The sequence below is a fragment of the Elephas maximus genome, chromosome 4, assembly GCF_024166365.1.
Source record: "Elephas maximus indicus isolate mEleMax1 chromosome 4, mEleMax1 primary haplotype, whole genome shotgun sequence".
Lineage (NCBI taxonomy): Eukaryota > Metazoa > Chordata > Mammalia > Proboscidea > Elephantidae > Elephas > Elephas maximus.
This window is the reverse complement of record NC_064822.1, coordinates 39,427,861-39,447,004: the sequence shown is the minus strand read 5'-3', so window position 1 is coordinate 39,447,004 and position 19,144 is coordinate 39,427,861. Positions and strand designations below refer to the sequence as shown.

Here is a 19,144-nt window from a genome sequence, read left to right as displayed (position 1 = left end):
GTACAGCTTCTCACTAATCAAAGAATAAAATGTTGACTTAATTAAATGCCTTATTTCACTTTATATCTGCATACCTAGTGTAATGCCTAGCTCTTCAATGAATGGTTCCCAGGTCCCTGAAGCTATTGCATGTCACTGAACTTCTAGCTAAAGGTGTCTTCAGACAGTGTTTACTAACTGATACTGCAATAAATTCTGAATTTTATAGATAGGGTAAATGTAGAATGCAAAAATTCAAATATGCTCCTCATGGTACAATAGAAAAGATTACTGAGGGAAACAGCTCTCAAATTAAGCACTCAAAATGATGAACATTTTCTCTGATTTCTTGGTCAACTGGGGGAAGACATCCATATGCTTTGGAATCTCATATGCAGTAGGAGTTTCAATAAATCTCAACCTTCCCCAAAATGAAACAAACCTTCTAAGAAAAATGCAAATTTACACAACTCACCTGCCTGCTCGTGCTCACTCTGGTTGGAAACCACTTTTGTTGTTTTTCTCTTCAAGTAACTTGGCAAAATTTCTGGAGGAAGTTAACTCATACCACCTGTTATGGACTGAATTGTGTGCTCCCAAAATGTGTGTCAAACTGGCTAGGCTATGATTCCCAGTATTGTGTGGTTTTCCTCCATTTTGTGATCTGATGTAATTATGTGTTGTAAATCCTAACCCCTATGATGTTAATTAGGCAGGATTAGAAGCAGCTGTGTTAATGAGGCAGGATACAGCTATAGAATTAGGTTGTATCTCCAGTCAATCTCTTTTGAGATATAAGAGAGAAGCAAGCAGAGAGGAGAGGGACCTCATTACCATCAAGAAAGAAGAGCCAGGAGCAGAGCACGTCCCTGGACTGGGGGTCCCTGCGCTGAGAAGCTCCTAAACCAGGGAAAAATTGATGACAAGGACTTTTCCCCAGAATCGACAGAGAAAGCCTTCCTCTGGAGCTGCAGCCCTGAATTCAAACTTCTAGCCTCCTAAACTGTGAGAGAATAAATTTTTGTTTGTTAAAGCCATCCACTTGTGGTATTTCTGTTATAGCAGCACTAGATAACTAAGATACCACTTAATCAAAGGCATTAATTGTGATCTGGTTGGGGATATTTTTCCATGTGTTTTTCTAGTTTCTTGTAAGCCAATTATATAGGCTTTTTATTTGTGTGTATTTTTATTTTTTGTACAAAATGGAATTAAATATTAATTTTTGTTGTTCCAACTAATCCCCCAATGATAAATGTTTAAGGTTCAAACCTTTTGATATTACTAGTAAGGTAGGGAATAATCACTGGCTAAAGCTAACCTAAAAGGAAGGGAAAATCATTAAGATGCCCTAAAAATTCTAAAATTTAGACCTAAAAGCCTACAAAACAAACCTCTGATGCTCCCATGTTACCAGGACTTGAAAAGTCAAAGGTTGGGATTAAATTATTCCTTTTCAAACACTTCATCATTTATCTCATTCCTTTTTGATCAACTTCTTTTTGACCTTATCGTCTTGATCAAACATTTTTTAATCAAGTCATGAAAAGAGGCATGAGAAAATATGTTAAGCAATAAAAATAGGATGGTCTTTATGAAGAGAATTTTCCTCCAAATTTGGATTATATTAATGGACACATTTCTCCTTACTGTTTCAAATGATATTATACTGTATCATTCACTCATTTGTTTATTGAACCACTATGTATTGAATACATATATAAATATGTACCCAGGAATATTCAGAAGCTTGGGATGTATCAGTCAACATACCAAACAAAAATTCTTGTCTTAAGAAGGCTACATTCATTCACCACAAATTCTTACACATTACTTTCCAAAGATGAGCCAAATAAAATAAACCTTATAGTTCTTCATGAAGGAATTGACTTAGTAACCAAAATACACAACAGTAAGAATCTTATTTCAGGTAAAAAATTGTCATCTTCACAAGTCCAGCAATTACTACACAGAAAGCCCAAGTGCCTCATCTCACTCAAGGATGAGTCAGGAGGACTCGAGGACTGGGAGAGCATTTTGTATGAGTTATAAATGCCATTCTCTGCAGAGACCCACTGCATTCCAAATTACTATTTCAAAATGGCCCACAATACACGTTTTATATACCATAATGGAGTGTGGCATTTTAATCAGTTAATTATTCCATTATGAATTATAACTTATAGTGAGAGAGACGTTACCAGGAATGGTGACACAAATCACCCATACCAAATCTTTACTCACTATTGGGAGCATATTAAAGATGGTCTCTCCAATCGGGATTCTTTTTTTGCTTTCTACCTCATAAGTCATGTTAGTCCCAACTGGAGTGTTATTTTGAGAAACGACAAAGTTCTGAACAGCATCACAACAGGAGGCAAGCTCTGCCCTGCAAAGGATAAGAATAAACAGGAGTCAAGGAACAAGACTAAGAAACTAAAAATAGAGAAGACGATGGATCATGCAAAACGGGAATCTGCCCCATTGACTTTCAGAAGGAAGATAAATCATTCACAAAGGTGATACTTTTATCTCATTCAATTCTAACTAGCCCTTGATGGTAGAATGGTGACTTGGCAGAAGAAAATGGCAAAGAATGTTAAATACACTTATACTTAGGTAAAGGCCATTTCGCGTATGTAAAGATACTCATTAATCACAGTTTTCAATATAAAAGCTTCCTTCTAGTGATACTGTCTTTAACATTAAATATACTATAATTATTTTATATTACTAAATACAGAAACTAAATTAAGAATAGTACTATAATCACCAAAGCAATACACAGTCATTCAATCATTAATGATGAGAAAAGTCCACTGGAAAGGAGAATCATTTAGTTCACTGAGTTTTTTAGTGAAGAAAATTTAAAGTTGCCATTCCTTATAGATAGTCCAGAAAAATGTAATTTAGTACCAAATTGTATTCAAAACTATTACTGAGGAGCAAAACATTATAATTAGAATGTAGACCCAGGAAGGTCCTTCCAGAGATCCATCTGGCAAGTGAATGTGTAATCACTTAGGAATTATTTTATTTACATAATTCTCTAGGATCATAGATTCCAGAGTCTCTCTTGACAATTATTCCAGGGTTTAATCAACCTTGAAGTCAATAGATTCTTCCATTTGCACAACCAAAATATTTCTTAACTCTGTTTCCCCATTAGATTTTCGTAGAATCTCCTTGTAAAAACACTCCATGTAATTGAGAATGGTAATCAAGCAACACTTTACTCTTTTCATCTTGAAGAGTTTAGAGAACTTCCTCTTCTCTCAGATTTTCCTTAGAGGATGGGTTTCCATTATTTTGTTCCTCTTTAAATTTTTACTTATTGCTCTATTTTACTTAAAAAGATGTTATCAAACCTGGATCCAGTGATAGTAAAAGGGAATATTTAGAATATTTAGTAAATAGAGGAAGGCCTTGCTGACTGTGATCAGTGCTAATACCTCAGATTCATAGCTGATCTTTCCACATCCATACATTTATTAGCTTTGGGTCCTGAAGGGTATATATTGTACGTGTTCCTACCCAATTCTGTCCTTCTGAAAACTATAATGCTGCAATTTGTTATGCTCATTTTGAATTATATTCTACTCTTCCTGAATTTCAAGTATTTTCAGGATATGAAAAGTTGGTATTGTACCCCAAAGTCGAGATTTTCAATAATTTTTGTTATCTCTTATTTCATTAAAATAGTACATTCTTCTTAATTGAACTTCATCACGTGCTTATTGCTTCTTTTTGTATTTCAGAACTAAAATTTCTAAAATATAGTTCAGAGATTAACAAAAGCAGAAATGAAAAATGAAAGTAGTCAAAATGATATTAAGTAATTATTAATTATAAATTTAATTTGATGGCAATTCCTGTAACATTATTGTAAATTCCGGAATCTTTATGAGTTTATAATTTTAAATGTCTCTTTTTTCCCAGCATTTTGAGAAAAGGCTACATAATAAATTCTCATATGCCTTTGACAAGGAACTTAATTTTTTAAAGGATATTCAAAACTTAAAAGAATGCTGGATCATCAAAAACATTAACCAGAGCACTCTGTACTTTCTTATATTAGAAGACTTTCTGAAATTACATTTTTTAGTGTTTTATTATAAAAATTTTCAAAGAGAAAAGTTGAAAGATATGTACAATGAGCACCTGAATAACCACTAGCTGGATTCTACAATTAAATTTTTACTATATTCGCAATATTGACTATATATTTATTGTATACCATATTTATTGTACCTGTCTGTCAGTTTGTCCACTGTGGTGGCTTGCGTGTTGCTATGATACTGGAAGCTTTGTCACCAGTATTTCAAATACCAGCAGGGTCACCCTTGGTGGACAGGTCTCAGCTGAGCTTCCAGACTAAGATTGAGTAGGAAGAAGGACCTGGCAGTCAACTTCTGAAAAAATTGGCCAGTGAAAACCTTAAGAATAGCAGCAGAACATTCCCTGATATAATGCCAGAAGATAAGCCCCTCAGGTTGGATGGCACTCAAAATATGACTGAGGAAGGGCTGCCTTCTTAAAGTAGAGTCAACCTTAATGATGTGCATGGAGTCAAGCTTCTGGGACTTTCACTTGCTGATGTGGCATGGCTCAAGATGAGAAGAGACAGCTGCAAACATCCATTAATAATCGGAATGTGGAATGTATGAAGTATGAATCTAGGAAAATTGGAAGTCATCAAAAATGAACTGGAATGCATAAACATCAATACCCTAGGCATTAGTGAGCTGAAATGGACTGGTATTGGCCATTTTGAATCAGACAAGCATATGGTCTACTATGCCGGAAATGACAAATTGAACAGGAATGGCATTGTGTTCATTGTCAAAAAGAATACTTCAAGATCTATCCTAAAGTACAACGCTGTCAGTAATAAGATAATATCCATATACCTACAAGGAAGATCAGTTAATACAACTATTATTCAAATTTATTCACCAACCACTAAGGCCAAAGATGAAGAAATTGAAGATTTTTACCAATTTTTGCAGTCTGAAATTGACCAAATGTGCAATCAAGATGCATTGATAATTACTGGTGATTGGAATGTGAAAGCTGGAAACGAAGAAGGATAAAACTGGTGATTGGAATGTGAAAGCTGGAAACGAAGAAGGATAGATACTTGTAAAATATGGCCTCCATGATAAAAATGCCGCCGGAGATCACATGACAGAATTTTGCAAGATCAATGACTTCTTCATTGCAAATACCTTTTTTCAACAACATAAATGGTCATTATACACATGGACCTCGCCAGATGGAACATACAGGAATCAAATCGACTGCATCTGTGGAAAGAGATCATGGAAAAGCTCAATGTCATCAGTGTGAACAAGCCCAGGGGCTGACTGAGGAACAGACCATCAATTGCTCATAAGCAAGTTCAAGTTGAAGTTGAGGAAAATTAGAACAATTCCACAAGAACTGCAGTACAACGTTGGGCATATCTTACCTGAATTTAGAGAACATCTCAAGAACAGATTTGATGCATTGAACAGTAAAGACTGAAGACCAGACAAGATGTGGAAGGACATCAAGGACATCATAAATGAAGAATGCAAGAGGCATTAAAAAGACAGGAAAGAAAGAAAAGAGGAAAATGAATGTGAGAAGAGACTCTGAAACTTGCTCCTGAATGCAGAGTAGTGAAAGTGAAAGGAAGAAATGATGCAGTAAAAGAGCTAAACAGCAGATTTCAAAGGGTGGCTCAAGAAGACAAAGTAAAGTATTATAAAGAAATGTGCAAAGACCTGGTGATAGAAAACCAAAAGGGAATAACATGCTCAACATTTCTCAAGATGGAAGAAACAAAGAAAAAATTCAAGCCTCAAGTTGCATTATTGAAAGATTCTATGAAGAAAATATTAAACAATGCAGGAAGCATCAAAAGAAGATGGAAGGAAAACACAGAGCCACTGTACCAAAAAGAACTAGTTGACATTCAACCATTTCAGGAGGAAACATATAATCAAGGACAGATGGTACTTAATAAAGGGCATTTATACAAAGCCAGCAGCCAACATGTTTCATCAGAAATCGAGAGAGTCTGAAAGCATTCCCCTTGAGAATGGGAACCAGACAAGGATGCCCTTTAACACCACTCTTATTCAACATTGTGCTGGAGGTCGTAGCCAGAGCAATTAGGCTGATAAAGAAATAAAGGGCATGCAGATTGGTAAGGAAGAAGTAAAAGTTTATTTGCAGATGACATGATCTTATACACAGAAAATGCTAAAGAATCCCCAAGAAAACTACTGAAACCAATAGAAGAGTTCAGCAGAGTATCAGCATACAAGATAAACATAGAAAAATCAGTTGGATTCCTCTATACCAACAAAGAGAACATCAAAGAGGAAATCACTAAAGCAACACCATTTAGAGTAGCCCCCAAGAAGATAAAATACTTAGAATAAATCTAACCAGAGATGTGGAAGACCTAAACAAAGAAAACTACAAGACACTACTGAATGAAACCAAAAGAGGCCTACATAAGTGGAAAAACATACTTTACTCATGGATTGGAAGACTCAACATTATAAAAATGTCTATTCTACCAAAAATGATCTATAGATACAATGCAATTCCAATCCAAATTACAGTGACATTTTTTACCGAGATGGAAAAACAAATCACCAACTTCATATGGGAGGGAAAGAGGTCCCGGATAAGTAAAGCATTACTGAAAAATGACAACAAAGTGGGAGGCCTCACTCTACCTGATTTTAGAACCTATTATACCTTCACAGTAGTCAAAACAGCCTGGTACTGGTAAACAACAGATACATAGACCAATGGAACAGAATTGAGAATCCAGACATAAATCCATCCACATATGAAAAAAAAAAAAATTTTTTTTTTTTCCTATGAGCAGCTGATATTTGACAAAGGTCCAAAGTCAGTTAAATGGTGAAAAAGGCAGTCTCTTTAACAAATTGTGCTGGCATAACTGCATATACATCTGCAAAAAAAAAAAAAAATGAAACAAGACCCATACTTCACACCATGCATAAAGACTAACTCAAAATGGATCAAAGACCTAAATATAAAATCTAAAACGATAAAGACGATGGAAGAAAAAATAGGGACAATGCTAGGAGTCCTAACACATGGCATAAACAGTATACAAAACATCACTAACAATGTACAAACACCAGAGGAGAAACTATATAACTGGGAGCTCCTAAAAGTCAAACACCTATGCTCATCCAAAGACTTCACCAAAAGAGTAAAAAGATTACCTACAAACTGGGAAGAAGTTTTTAGCTATGACATTTCTGATCAGCATCTCATCTCTAAAATCTATACGATACTTCAAAAACTCAACAACAAAAAGGCAAATAACCCAATTAAAAAAAACCCATTAAAGAAGACATTCAGGTAACTAACAGATACGAAAAGAAATGTTCACGATCATTAGAGAAATGCAAATCAAAACTACAATGAGATTCCATCTCACACCAACAAAAAAATCCAAAAAACACAAAATAATAAATGTTGGAGAGGTTGTGGAGAGACTGGAACACTTATACACTGCTGGTGGGAATGTAAAATGGTAGAATCACTTGGAAATGGATTTGGCACTTCCTTAAAAAGCTAGGAAGAGAACTACCACACGATCCAGCAATCCCACTCCTTGGAATATAATCCTGGAGAAATAAGAGCCATTACATGAACAGATACATGCACACCCATGTTTACTGCAGCACTGTTTACAATAGCAAAAAGATGCAATCAACCAAGGTACCCATCAACAGATGAATGGATAAATAAATTATGGTACATTCACACAATGGAATACTATGCATTGATCAAGAACAATGATGAATCCGGGAAACATTTCATGACATGGAGGAATCTGGAAGGCACTATGCTGCAAAAGGACAAATATTGTATGAGACAACTATTATAAGAACTCAAGAAATAGTTTAAACAGAGAAGAAAATATTCTTTGATGGTTATGAGAGCAGGGAGGGAGAGTGGGAGAGGGGCATTTACTAATTGGATAGTAGATAAGAACTATTTTAGGTGAAGGGAAAGACAACACACAATACAGGAGAGATCAGCACAAGTGGACTAAACCAAAGGCAAAGAAGTTTCCTGAATAAACCCAATGCTTCAGAGGCCCAGAGTAGCAGGGGTGGGGGTTTGGGGACCATGGTTTCCGGGGACATCTAGGTCAAATGGCATAATAAAATCTATTAAGAATGCATTCTGCATCCCACTTTGGTGAGCGGTGTCTGGGGTCTTAAACACTAGCAAGCGGCCATCGAAGATGCATCAATTGGTCTCAACCTACCTGGAGCAAAGGAGAATGAAGAAAATCAAAGACACAAGGTAATCATCAGCCCAGGGGACAGAAAGGGCCACATAAATCAGAGACTACATCAGCCTGAGACCAGAGGAACTAGATGGTGCCTGGCTACAATCAATGACTGCCCTGACAGGGAACACAACAGAAAATCCCTGATGGAGCAGGAGAGCAGTGGGATGTAGACCTCAAATTCTCATAAAAACACCAGACTTAATGATCTGACTGAGACTAGAAGGACCCCAGAGGTCATGGTCCCCAGACCTTCTGTTAGCCTAAGAATGGAACCATTCCCAAAGCCAACTCTTCGGACAGGGATTACTGGAGTATAAGATAGAAAATGATACTGGTGAGGAGTGAGCTTTTTGGCTCAAGTAGACACATCACACTATGTGGGCAGCTCCTGTCCGGAGGAGAGATGAGAAGGCAGGGGGACAGAAACTGGCTGAATGGATATGAAAATACAGCGTGGAGAGAAGGAGTGTGCTTTCTCATTAGGCAGAGAGCAACCAGGAGTATATAAAAAACAAAAAAAAACTTTTTTTTTTTTAAGTGAAAGTTTACAAATCAAGTCAGTCTCTCATACGAAAATTTATATAAACCCAAGGTTTATATAAATTTTCGTATGAGAGACTGACTTGATTTGTAAACTTTCACTTAAAGCACAATAAAAATTAAAAAAAAGAACTGATGGTACTGAAGGAAGAAGTCCAGGGTCCACTGAATGCATTTGCAAAAAACAAAGCTCCAGGAATTGATGGAATACCAGTTGAGATGTTTCAAGAACCAGATGCAGTGATGGAAGTGCTCATTCCCCTATGCCAAGAAATCTGGACGACAGTTACCTGGCCAAATGACTGAAGAGACCCATATTTGTGCCCATTCCAAAGAAAGGTGATCCAAGAGAATTCAGAAATTTTCAAACAATATCATTCATATCACATGCAAGTAACGTTTTGTTGAAGGTCACTCGAAAGTGGTTAGAGCAGTACATCAACAGGGAACTGCCAGGAATTCAAGATGGATTTAGAAGACATGGAACAAGGGATATCTTTGCTGATGTTAGATGGATCCTGGCTGAAAGCAGAGAATACCAGAAAGATGTTTACCTGTGTTTTACTGACAATGCATAGATATTCGTCTGTGTGGATCATAACAAATTATGGATAACATTGCAAAAAATGGGAATTCCAGAACATTGAATTGTGCTCATGAGGTACCTGTACACAGACAGAGGCATCATTTGAACAGAACAAGGGAATACTGCATGGTTTAAAGTCAAGAAAGGCAAAAGTGTGTATCATGGTTGTAACCATACTTATGCAGTCTGTACGCTGAGAAAATAATCTGAGAAGATGGACTATATGAAGGACGTGGCATCAGGATTGGAGGAAGACTCATAAAAAACCTGCCTTAAACAGATGACACAGCGTTGCTTGCTGAAAGAGAAGATTTGAAGTACTTACTTATGAAGATCAAAGACCACAGCCTTCAGTATGGATTGCATCTCAACATAAAGAAAACAAAAATCCTAACAACTGGACCAATAAGCAACATCATGATAAACAGAAAAAAAATTGAAGTTGTAAAAGATTTCATTTTACTTAGATATACAATCAATGCCCCTGGAAGCAGTAGTCAAGAAATCAAAAGACCCATTGCATTGGGCATATCTGCTGCAAAAGGTGTCTTTAAAGTGTTAAAGAGCAAAGATGTCACTTTAAGGACTAAGGTGCATGGACTCAAACCATGGTGTTTTCAATAGCCTCATATGCGTGTGAAAGCTGGCAATGAGTAAGGAAGACCAGAGAAAAATCAATGTCTTTGAATTATAATGTTGCCAAAGAATATTGACTCTACCATGGACTGCCAGAAGAATGAACAAATCTGTCTCAAGAAGAAGTACAGCCAGAATGCTCCTTAGAAGCAAGGATGGAGAGACTTTGCCTCACATACTTTGAATGCGTTATCAGGAAGGGCCAGTCCCTGAAGGGCATCAAGCTTGGTAAAGTAGAGGGTCAACAAAAAAGAGAAAGACCCACAATGAGATGGACTGACACAGTGGCTTCAGCAATGGTCTCAAACACAATTACGATTTTAAGGATGGTATAGGACCAGGCAGTGTTTCATTCTGTTGTACATAGGGCTGCTATGAGTCGGAACTGACTCGAGGGCACCTGACAACAACAACATATTTATTGTGTATCTATTCATCAATCCATTTTGCTCTTGTTGTTTGAATTCAAAGTAAACTGCAGATATCAGGTTACCCTAAAAACTTCAGCATGCAAATCCTTATTCTGTTTACATTTTTTGGTAAATTCGGAGCCCTGATGGTGCAGTGGTTAACAGCTCAGCTGCTAACCAAAGGCTTGGTAGTTCAAATCTACCAGCCTTGGAAACCCTATGGGGCAGTTCAACACTACAGCAACGGGTTTGGTTTTGTTCATTTGTTTGTTTTTGTACTCTTTAAGAGATCACTATAAAACACCAAAGTTAAATACAAATAATAATCTCCCAGGTAAAATAATCATCCAAAATGCCATTTCTGTCACCTGCTTTTAGTCACAGGCTAACAGGATGTTTTAAGCCTGTATATTCAATGGGAGAATTATAAATTTGTGCTCTTTGTTACTTCCCAGCTCACCCATGTTGTGGAGACACATGTAACAGCCAGTGTTAGCATGAAGCCTATAACACACACAAAAAAACTCAGTTTTTATCTCTGTGGCTCCACTGCCCAACACCGCTAAGAACAGGAATCATTTCTGATTCTCGGTGACTCTAGAGTCAACGGGGCATGTTCATAATAAACGGTCATGCTAACAATTCCCTACATGTATAAGAAAAGCAAGAGATATTAAGTAATGAAGGACACCGTTGGTATTAACTAGAAAATATGTTGTTACTGTGACACCTAAATTGTCCATAATGTGCCGTTTCACATTTTGCAATAGTAAAGATTCCCAACCCGATCAGCACACAGTAAACCTTACACTTGCAAAGCAGTCTACACTCTGCAGGGCATTTTCACACACACCATCTCATCTGATTAGCACAATCAGAGATGGTGGTAGAAAATATTCCTATTTTAGAGAGGAGAAAACTGGGGTTGAGAAAGGTTAAGGGACATGACCAAGGCACCAACCAAAAAATTCAGTTGCTGTCGAGTAGATTCTGATGCACGTTGACTGCATGTGTGCAGAGTAGAACTGTGCTCCACAGGGTTTTCAAGGCTGGGACCTTTTGGAAGCAGACTGCCAGGCCTTTCTTCTGAGGTGCCTCTAGGTGGGTTCAAATTGCCAACTTTTTGGTTATTAGACCAAGGCATAAAGTTTATAAATGACTCAAGTCCATGTCTTTTGACATTCCATTCTCTTCAGTTTATTTAGACTACAATATGCTGTAATGGGGTAATTCCCTAATTTAAGTCTGAGATGTTTTCTTTTGCCACCATCACAATACAGTTTTTTACAAAGCAATGTTGGTAGCAGCTTGCTGAAAACTTGCCCAGACCCAACTCAAAGGCTACCGTACAATTTAATCATGGTGATTCAAACAATATATGAGACTTTCGAGATTCTGGCTTTACATGGAGGATGGACAGGATCCCCCATGGGACCAGGGCTATCAGATGGTTCAGTCAACGTGCACAGCACTAAAATGAGAAGCAACCCTTAGGCTGATTACAGTCTAAGCCTTGCTGTTTCACACCTTTACCAATCTGCTCTACACAACTCAGGCTCTTCCCCAGCCCCAAGGAGTCCCTGGATGGTGCAAATGGTTAATTCACTTGGCTGTTAACCGAAAGGTTGGAGGTTCAAGTTCACCCAGTGGCACCTTGGAAGGAAAGCCTGACCATCTGCTTCTAAAAAATTCACCACTGTGAACCCTAAGAAGCACAGTTTCACTTTGGCACACGCGAGGTCACTATGAGTTGGAGTTGACTCGACAGGAACTGATCTTCCGCAACCCCAGGAAAGAAGTGGAACTCTCCATGCTGTCCTGAGTTCCAGAATTCTGCAGAGTTAATATGCTTTCAACAGTGCTTAACTTTCAAGCAATAGGTTGGTCCTGGAAGAATCTGGCTTAATACTTTTAGCTTTGATCTATAAAGGTGAAATCTGAAAATGCGGAAAATCAATTCCGCATCACAAATGGCTTAATAAGTGTACTTTCGAGAAAGAAATTTTAGTTAATATTGTGGAAGTTCCTTTTTCCTTTGCACTGTAGGAGCTCAGTATTTCCTTTGTTTTTGCTTTTTGGTTTTTTAATTCAAAACTCAAGTCAGAATTCTTCTTCAGTTTTAAATGGAACCCTTCCTGGATGTCCACGAAATGTTAATGACTTCTTAAGGCTTGCAGTGCACAGGCTACTACAGGACCCCCTGAATACTAATGACCTAAATGCCCGACCCATCACTCAGAGTCATCTCTTCTGCTTATTAAACTCTCCAAGACTCTTTGATGAGACATGGGCCAGTTAGGGAGAGGCAGAGGCTGCAAGCTCTTTCTAAGTGTTAGGAAAGAGCTACCTTTCTGGGATCCATTCTTGAAGATTCTAATGAAGGTACTAGAAAAAGGAGTTTTAAAATGTCAGCACCTGCACAAATCCAAGAAACACATTTACCATCCAAACCCCACTTCTGAAACAGTCCAATTTCATCTCCATCACCAAAAACCACAATATTTCTAAGCCAACTAATAAACCTCCTGCTTCCCTCCTGTTCATAACCCTTTCTTTTTGCCTTTCCTATCTTCCCACCTGTGAGCCCTCGTGGCGCATTGGTTAAGCTCTCACCTGCTAACTGAAAGGTGGGCAGTTCCAACCCACCCAGTAGCTCTGATCTTTCTTCTGTAAAGATTATCGCCTAGAAAACCCTATGGGGCAGTTCTACTGTGTCACATGGGGTCGCTATGAGTTGAAATCAACTCGACAGCACCTAACAACAACAATGTTCCCACCTTACATGGTATAATTCATTTTTCAACCAATCACAATAACACTGAGTTCTCAATATGTGCTAAGTATTTTGCACATATTATCTCATTTAAGTCCCACAATAACCCTACAAAATAGGTACAATTAACACTCTCATTTTACAGACGAGGATGATTCAGGCTCAAAAAAGTGAAGTAGTTTGTCCAAGGTCACATATCACATTAAACAAATAATTTCTTTTATAAGGATCAGCACAAAGCTGGTTCCTGTGAGGCAGAGGTTAAAGATGTCCCAAATGTCTAACTTTTCCAAGCTCCCATACCACTCCATCATCTCTAACATCAACGACTCCCTCTCGCCTCAGTACTCTCCCTCCTGTTCTTGGGTTCCCTAGTTGGCTGCAACATCTCACAGAACTCATGAACCATATAAAAGAAGTGGCTCACGCTGTTGTGGAGGCTGGCAAGTGCCAAATTCATGGGTCAGGCATTGACTTCTTCCTGGCCCTCAGTCTCTGCCCAAAGACACTCGGCTTTCTTGCCCCATGGGCTGGGAAGCCCACTGCACTGTTTCCTATGGGTCTCTGCTTTCGGTCTCTGCTGTGGATCTCTGATGCAGGTCTCTCCTTCTTTGGTGGTGGTGGGCTCTCCTCTCTGCTCTGGAATTGCCTTTTAAAACTGACCAATCCCCTCATTGGACCACAATTTTCTTATTTGCACAGCCCCACTCAAACACCTGGGTGGGAGTCACAAGGCCATGGCTAGAAAGGCCACACACAAAAGTAATTAATAACACTGCACACATATTAATTAATTCATATTTATTTAGCATCAATGAATTCATTCATTTTTATTTAATACCGAGTACTGGTGCTGTGGTGCTGTCTACCCAGTGCTGAATAAAATAAGCATCGCTCTGAAGTTTTGGTGTTTACGTCTAGTAGGGAAGAAAACAAAAAGTTTAGGAGGATGAATTGTAAGGTGGTAAGTAGCAAAGCCTGGATTCAAACCCAGTATTCCTTACTCTAAAGCCTAGGCTCCCAGTCCATGGCGTACAAAGTCCCATGATGTGCACTACTCCCTACAAGGGATTTATTTGGGGGAGATTAAGATGAGTAAAATGTTCTAGCCTGAACACCTATATCTTACTACCTGACAGATTTTTCTAGAATCCTTGAGTTGATAATTCAAAGTGCCTCTTTAAAAAAAATAAAACCTCAGGGAGTGCTATGGGCACAAAGGACCTTTGCAGCACCCTACATGTCACTTCATGTAGAAGCCCCCCAGCAACCTCCATGCATAGCCATGCCCCAGTGACTGTGCTAAACTTTGTGTGAGTCTGTGTGTTTGTGTGTGGGCATGTGTGTGTAGCCTGTAGGAATTGAAGGGACTTATTTATCATCCTAACCATTTCTAAAAGAGTCAAATTTATTTTCCTTCACCAAAACCACAATATACCTAGACCTGGTGAGTGGCCATTTAAGAAGTGAACAGATTTACAGATTTTAAGTGGACTCAGTATGAATCAGCATGGTGTACTGTCTACCAAAAATGTAATGCATAATTAAATCTGAAACTGCATAATTAAAATAACAGTGGCTAGAAGCCATCCACTTGTGGCATTTCTGTTATAGCAGCACTAGATAACTAAGACAGTGATTTGCTAGAGAATTCAAGGTCGTTTTCAATGATTATCACCCTTGACTGGCTGATTTGTATCCATTAGTCCATATGTTAGTTGGTCCTGAGGAAGCCAAACTGTGCTTAGAACATATACCAAGTGGAAAGATTCCCAAGATGATTTAGCTCTGAATACACCCAAAATGGCAAAACTCTTCTCACAGAAGCCCGAACTAAGGTCAATGATTTACGCCATGTAATCCTTAAGGCTTTTCCCACAAAAATAGATTGAAAGAAGTTCAATCATGTGTACAAGATAGAGATGAAAGTGTTTATGAACCCCGATTATTCCAGAAGTTTTCAGAGCATTCTGGGTTGAACCCTTCAGATGAAGGGACTAAGGGGACCTTTACTGAAGCATTTATTTCTGGCCTCAAATCTGAAATTTCAGCCTCAGTTAAGAAACATCATTAAGACTGGAGGAACGCTTCTATTGAGAAATTACGTTAGCTCATAAGCTTGCCCAAACTTCCGAAAAAAAAGCAGACTGTTCAAACTAACAAATTAAATAAATTAATGGCTGTTCAATTACACCGGCTTCAAGGACCTACCACAAAAAGGAGTTTTAAACCCTCAAATGAACCTAAAACCGGTCTCTTTATCGTCAAAAACTTGGCCACTGGAAAAATGAATACCTTAAGTTAAAGAATAAACAGAAGGTTTGCATCCCAGCTGCTCCTCCATTCCCTTTTTCAGAGTGAAGGGACTCCAAGGACAGAATGGGGACTTCTCAAGAAGAAACCTCAAGAAGAAATAACTATGTATATTAAGGGAGAACCTTGCACATTTTTAATTGATTCAGGAGTTATGCTGAATCAGTGTGTTCACAAAAGCCCCTGTGCAGGAGTAAAATGATGTCAGTTATAGTGGGAGTTACAAATAAGGAGAAAACATTATTTTATTCCCAACCTGTGCCAATATCCTTAGGCCCAATAGTGGATTTACATCCTTTTTAATCAGTCCTAACACCCCTGTTAATTTAATAGGAAGAGATATTTTATCTAAGTGGAATTGTCATTTATAATTTAATGAAAAGGGAGAAATATTATTAATCTTACCTGATACTCAGAATTTAGGGATAGTTAACATTAAAAAGAAAGAGGCCCTTTGTCATATCAAGCCCTTATTGTGTCCCTGTTGAATTCTGTATATTCAGGTTCTTTCTCCTCCTGAGGTTATTTCTGAAACCTCGTGAGCTTTGACTTCTACAGATGTTGGTCCTGTCCTGTCTGCTGAACCTATTAAGATTTAAGTGGACACCTCTAAGCCTTTGCCCAAGATTCCCCAGTAATAGCGAGGAATAGCTATCCCTCACTTAAAAAAGAAGCAACCAAAGGAAAAACCCCTATAATACAGGATTTTCTTTCTTAAGGCTTAATCATCCCTGCACTAGTCCTTGTAACACTCCTATCCTTCAGTTATAAAACCTCATGGCCGAGGGTGGTGGTTTGTTCAGCACTTATGTGCAATAAACCTCATCGTTATTACCAGGTACCCTGTTGTCCCTAATTCATATCTGTTACTTTCCAAGGTTCCCCCTGACACAGTATGCTTTACTGTTACAGGCTTTTGTAGGACATTTTTCAGCATTCCTGTGGAACCCAAAAGTCTATATCTATTTGCTTTTACTTGGGAAAATCAACAATTTACCTGGAATGTCATGGGCCAGGATTTTACAGAAGCTCCCAAGTTATTTTTAACAAATTTTGCATGTGGATTTGCAACCTTTGCAATTTCCAAATGAACCTACCTTGTTACAACATAGACGATTTGCTACTGTGTTCCACCTCTTGGCAGACTTCTCTGAAGGACTGCGTAGCCTTGCTAAAACATTTGACTATTGGTGGACATAAAGCTTCTAAAGAAAAATTATAATTAGCTCAGCCTTCTGTCAAATATTTAGGTCACTTAATTTCTGGAGAAAGCATTTCTATGACCCAAAGAGGAAAGTAGCTATTGAAGCTTTTCCTCTGCCTAAAAGAAAGAAACAATTAAGAGGTTTTCTAGGGCTTTGCAGTTATTGTCAAACCTGGATTCAAATTTTTCTCTCACGGCTCAGCCTTTATATAAATATCTGAAACCCTCTGAGCCTGATCCATTTTATCTTACCCCGGAAGATTAAATTAAAAGAAGTTTTGATCAACACCCCTACTTTAGGATTCCTATCATTTGGACTTCTCACTTTTTGTGCGTGAAGTTTCTGGTAATGCATTAGGTGTTCTTACACAGAAACCTGGGGGACAAAACAGGCCTATGAGTTATAGCCTGCAGCTGGATTCTGTGGCTAAACCGTATCCACCTTGTCTTAGAACAGTAGCTGCTACAGCAAAATTAGTAGAATCCACTGATTATATAGTTTTAGGAAACCTCCTAAATATATATGTACTGCATGTTGTATCTGCATTACTAAATTCTGCTTTAACTCAACATTTATTTGCCAGCAGACTCAATTCTTATGAGGTGACACTTCTTATGAGGTGATTCTTCTGGTGGCCTCTAATATTAGATTACATATGGTAGCTACTGTAAACCAGGTTACCCTTCTCCCTACAGCTGACAAAGATTAACTGTCCTTTCTACCACTGTTTAGACTTAACTGAGTAGCTTCTGACTCCTTGGAATGATTTAAAGGAAAGTCCTTTGACAAATCCTGATGAGATGTTATTTGTAGATGGCTCTTATTTGAAACCAATTCCTAGCTCTCATTATCAGGCTGGTTACATTGTTACAACCTCTACAGAAGCTCTTGAAAGCCAGCCTCTCCCTAAGACCACCTCAGCTCAACAAGCTAACTTATTGCTCTTAGCAGAGCCTATAAACTCAATAAAGGAAAATCCATAAGTATCTTTTACAGATTAGAAATATGCATTTGGAGTTATTAATGACTATGGAATATTACTGAAACAAAGAGTCTTTTTAACCTCTGCTGGTAACACTATTAAAAACATGGCTTTAGTAGCAGACCTATTAGATGCCTCACTGTTCCCTTCTAAAATTGCTGTAATTAAAATACAAGCACAGCAGCCAAAGGGAGAGCCCCAAACTGAACAGATTAGAGGTAATAATCTTGCTGAATAGAGCTGCTAAACAAGCTGCTTCCCAAATTATTGCTGTCTCAGTATTAGCCAAAGAGTTTGCAAAGGGTCCTTTGGAAGAATCTACAGAGACCCATTCTCATGGAATGACTGGCACACTTGCACCCACAAAACAGAAGCTTTTAAAACACCATCAATTGGTTCAATCAAATGAAATCGAAACATGGAAAAAGTCCAGCTGTTACCAAGACCCTGACGCTAAGCTATGATTATAACCTAATGCCAAAATTGTTCTTTCTAAACTTTTACATGTCCCTGTGGTGAGAATTTCATGTGAGAAAACTCACCTACAGAGAGAGGAAATGATTGAAGTTTTGAGGAAATACTGGTGGGGAAAATTTTCTGAGGCAGCTGATCATGTGAGTTACCACTGCTCTATCTGCCCTTGTTACAATCCTGGGAAACATCTTAAAACTTCCCCTGTACAACTAATGGTCTCTTCTAGTCTGGAGTACAAGAGAGTGAAGAAAACCAAAGACTTAAGGGATCAATTAGTCCAAAGGAGTAACGGGCCACATGTACCACAGTCTACATGACCCCAAGACCAGGAGAACTAGACAGTGCCCAGCTACCACTACCAACCACTCTGATGAGGATCACAATACGGGATCCTGGGCAGAGTGTGAGAAAAATGTAGAAAAAAAAATCAGACTTACTAGTCTGATAGAGACTGGAGGGATCCCTGAGACTCTTGTCCTATGACATCCCCCTGACTTGGAGATGCAGCCATTCCTGGAAACTACCTTCCAGCCAAGCAACAGACAGGCCTATAAAATAAACAATAACATCTAAAAAGAACGTGCTTCATAGAACAAACAATTATACGAGACCAACAGGGACAATGTTTGTCCAAAAGTAAAGATGAGAAGGCAGGAAAGTATAGGAAAACCAGAAAAAAAGAAACAGGGAATCTATGGTAGAAATGTGGTGAGCGTTAGCTTAGTGTGGGGATCGCAACCAGTGTCACAGAATACTTTGTGTACAATTCACTGAACGGTAAGCTAATCTGCTCTGTAAACTTTCACCTAGAACACAATAAAATATATATTTTTTTAAAGTAGCCACATGTAAAAATATTTATGGTCTAATGTGAAAAGAAAAAAAGGAAGAAAAAACAAAAAATT

General features: G+C 38.2%; 1 protein-coding gene across 2 annotated transcripts in view; it reads right to left on the bottom strand.

Moving 5' to 3' along the window:
• Window positions 1–19,144, bottom strand: part of ST8SIA6 (ST8 alpha-N-acetyl-neuraminide alpha-2,8-sialyltransferase 6) — a 219,061-nt gene that overhangs the window by 8,955 nt on the left and 190,962 nt on the right. For both annotated transcript variants that reach the window (XM_049881903.1, XM_049881904.1), the window contains one exon: window positions 2,224–2,368. In XM_049881903.1, coding sequence (XP_049737860.1) covers window positions 2,224–2,368 — 145 coding nt within the window. The remainder of the gene's footprint in view (window positions 1–2,223; window positions 2,369–19,144) is intronic.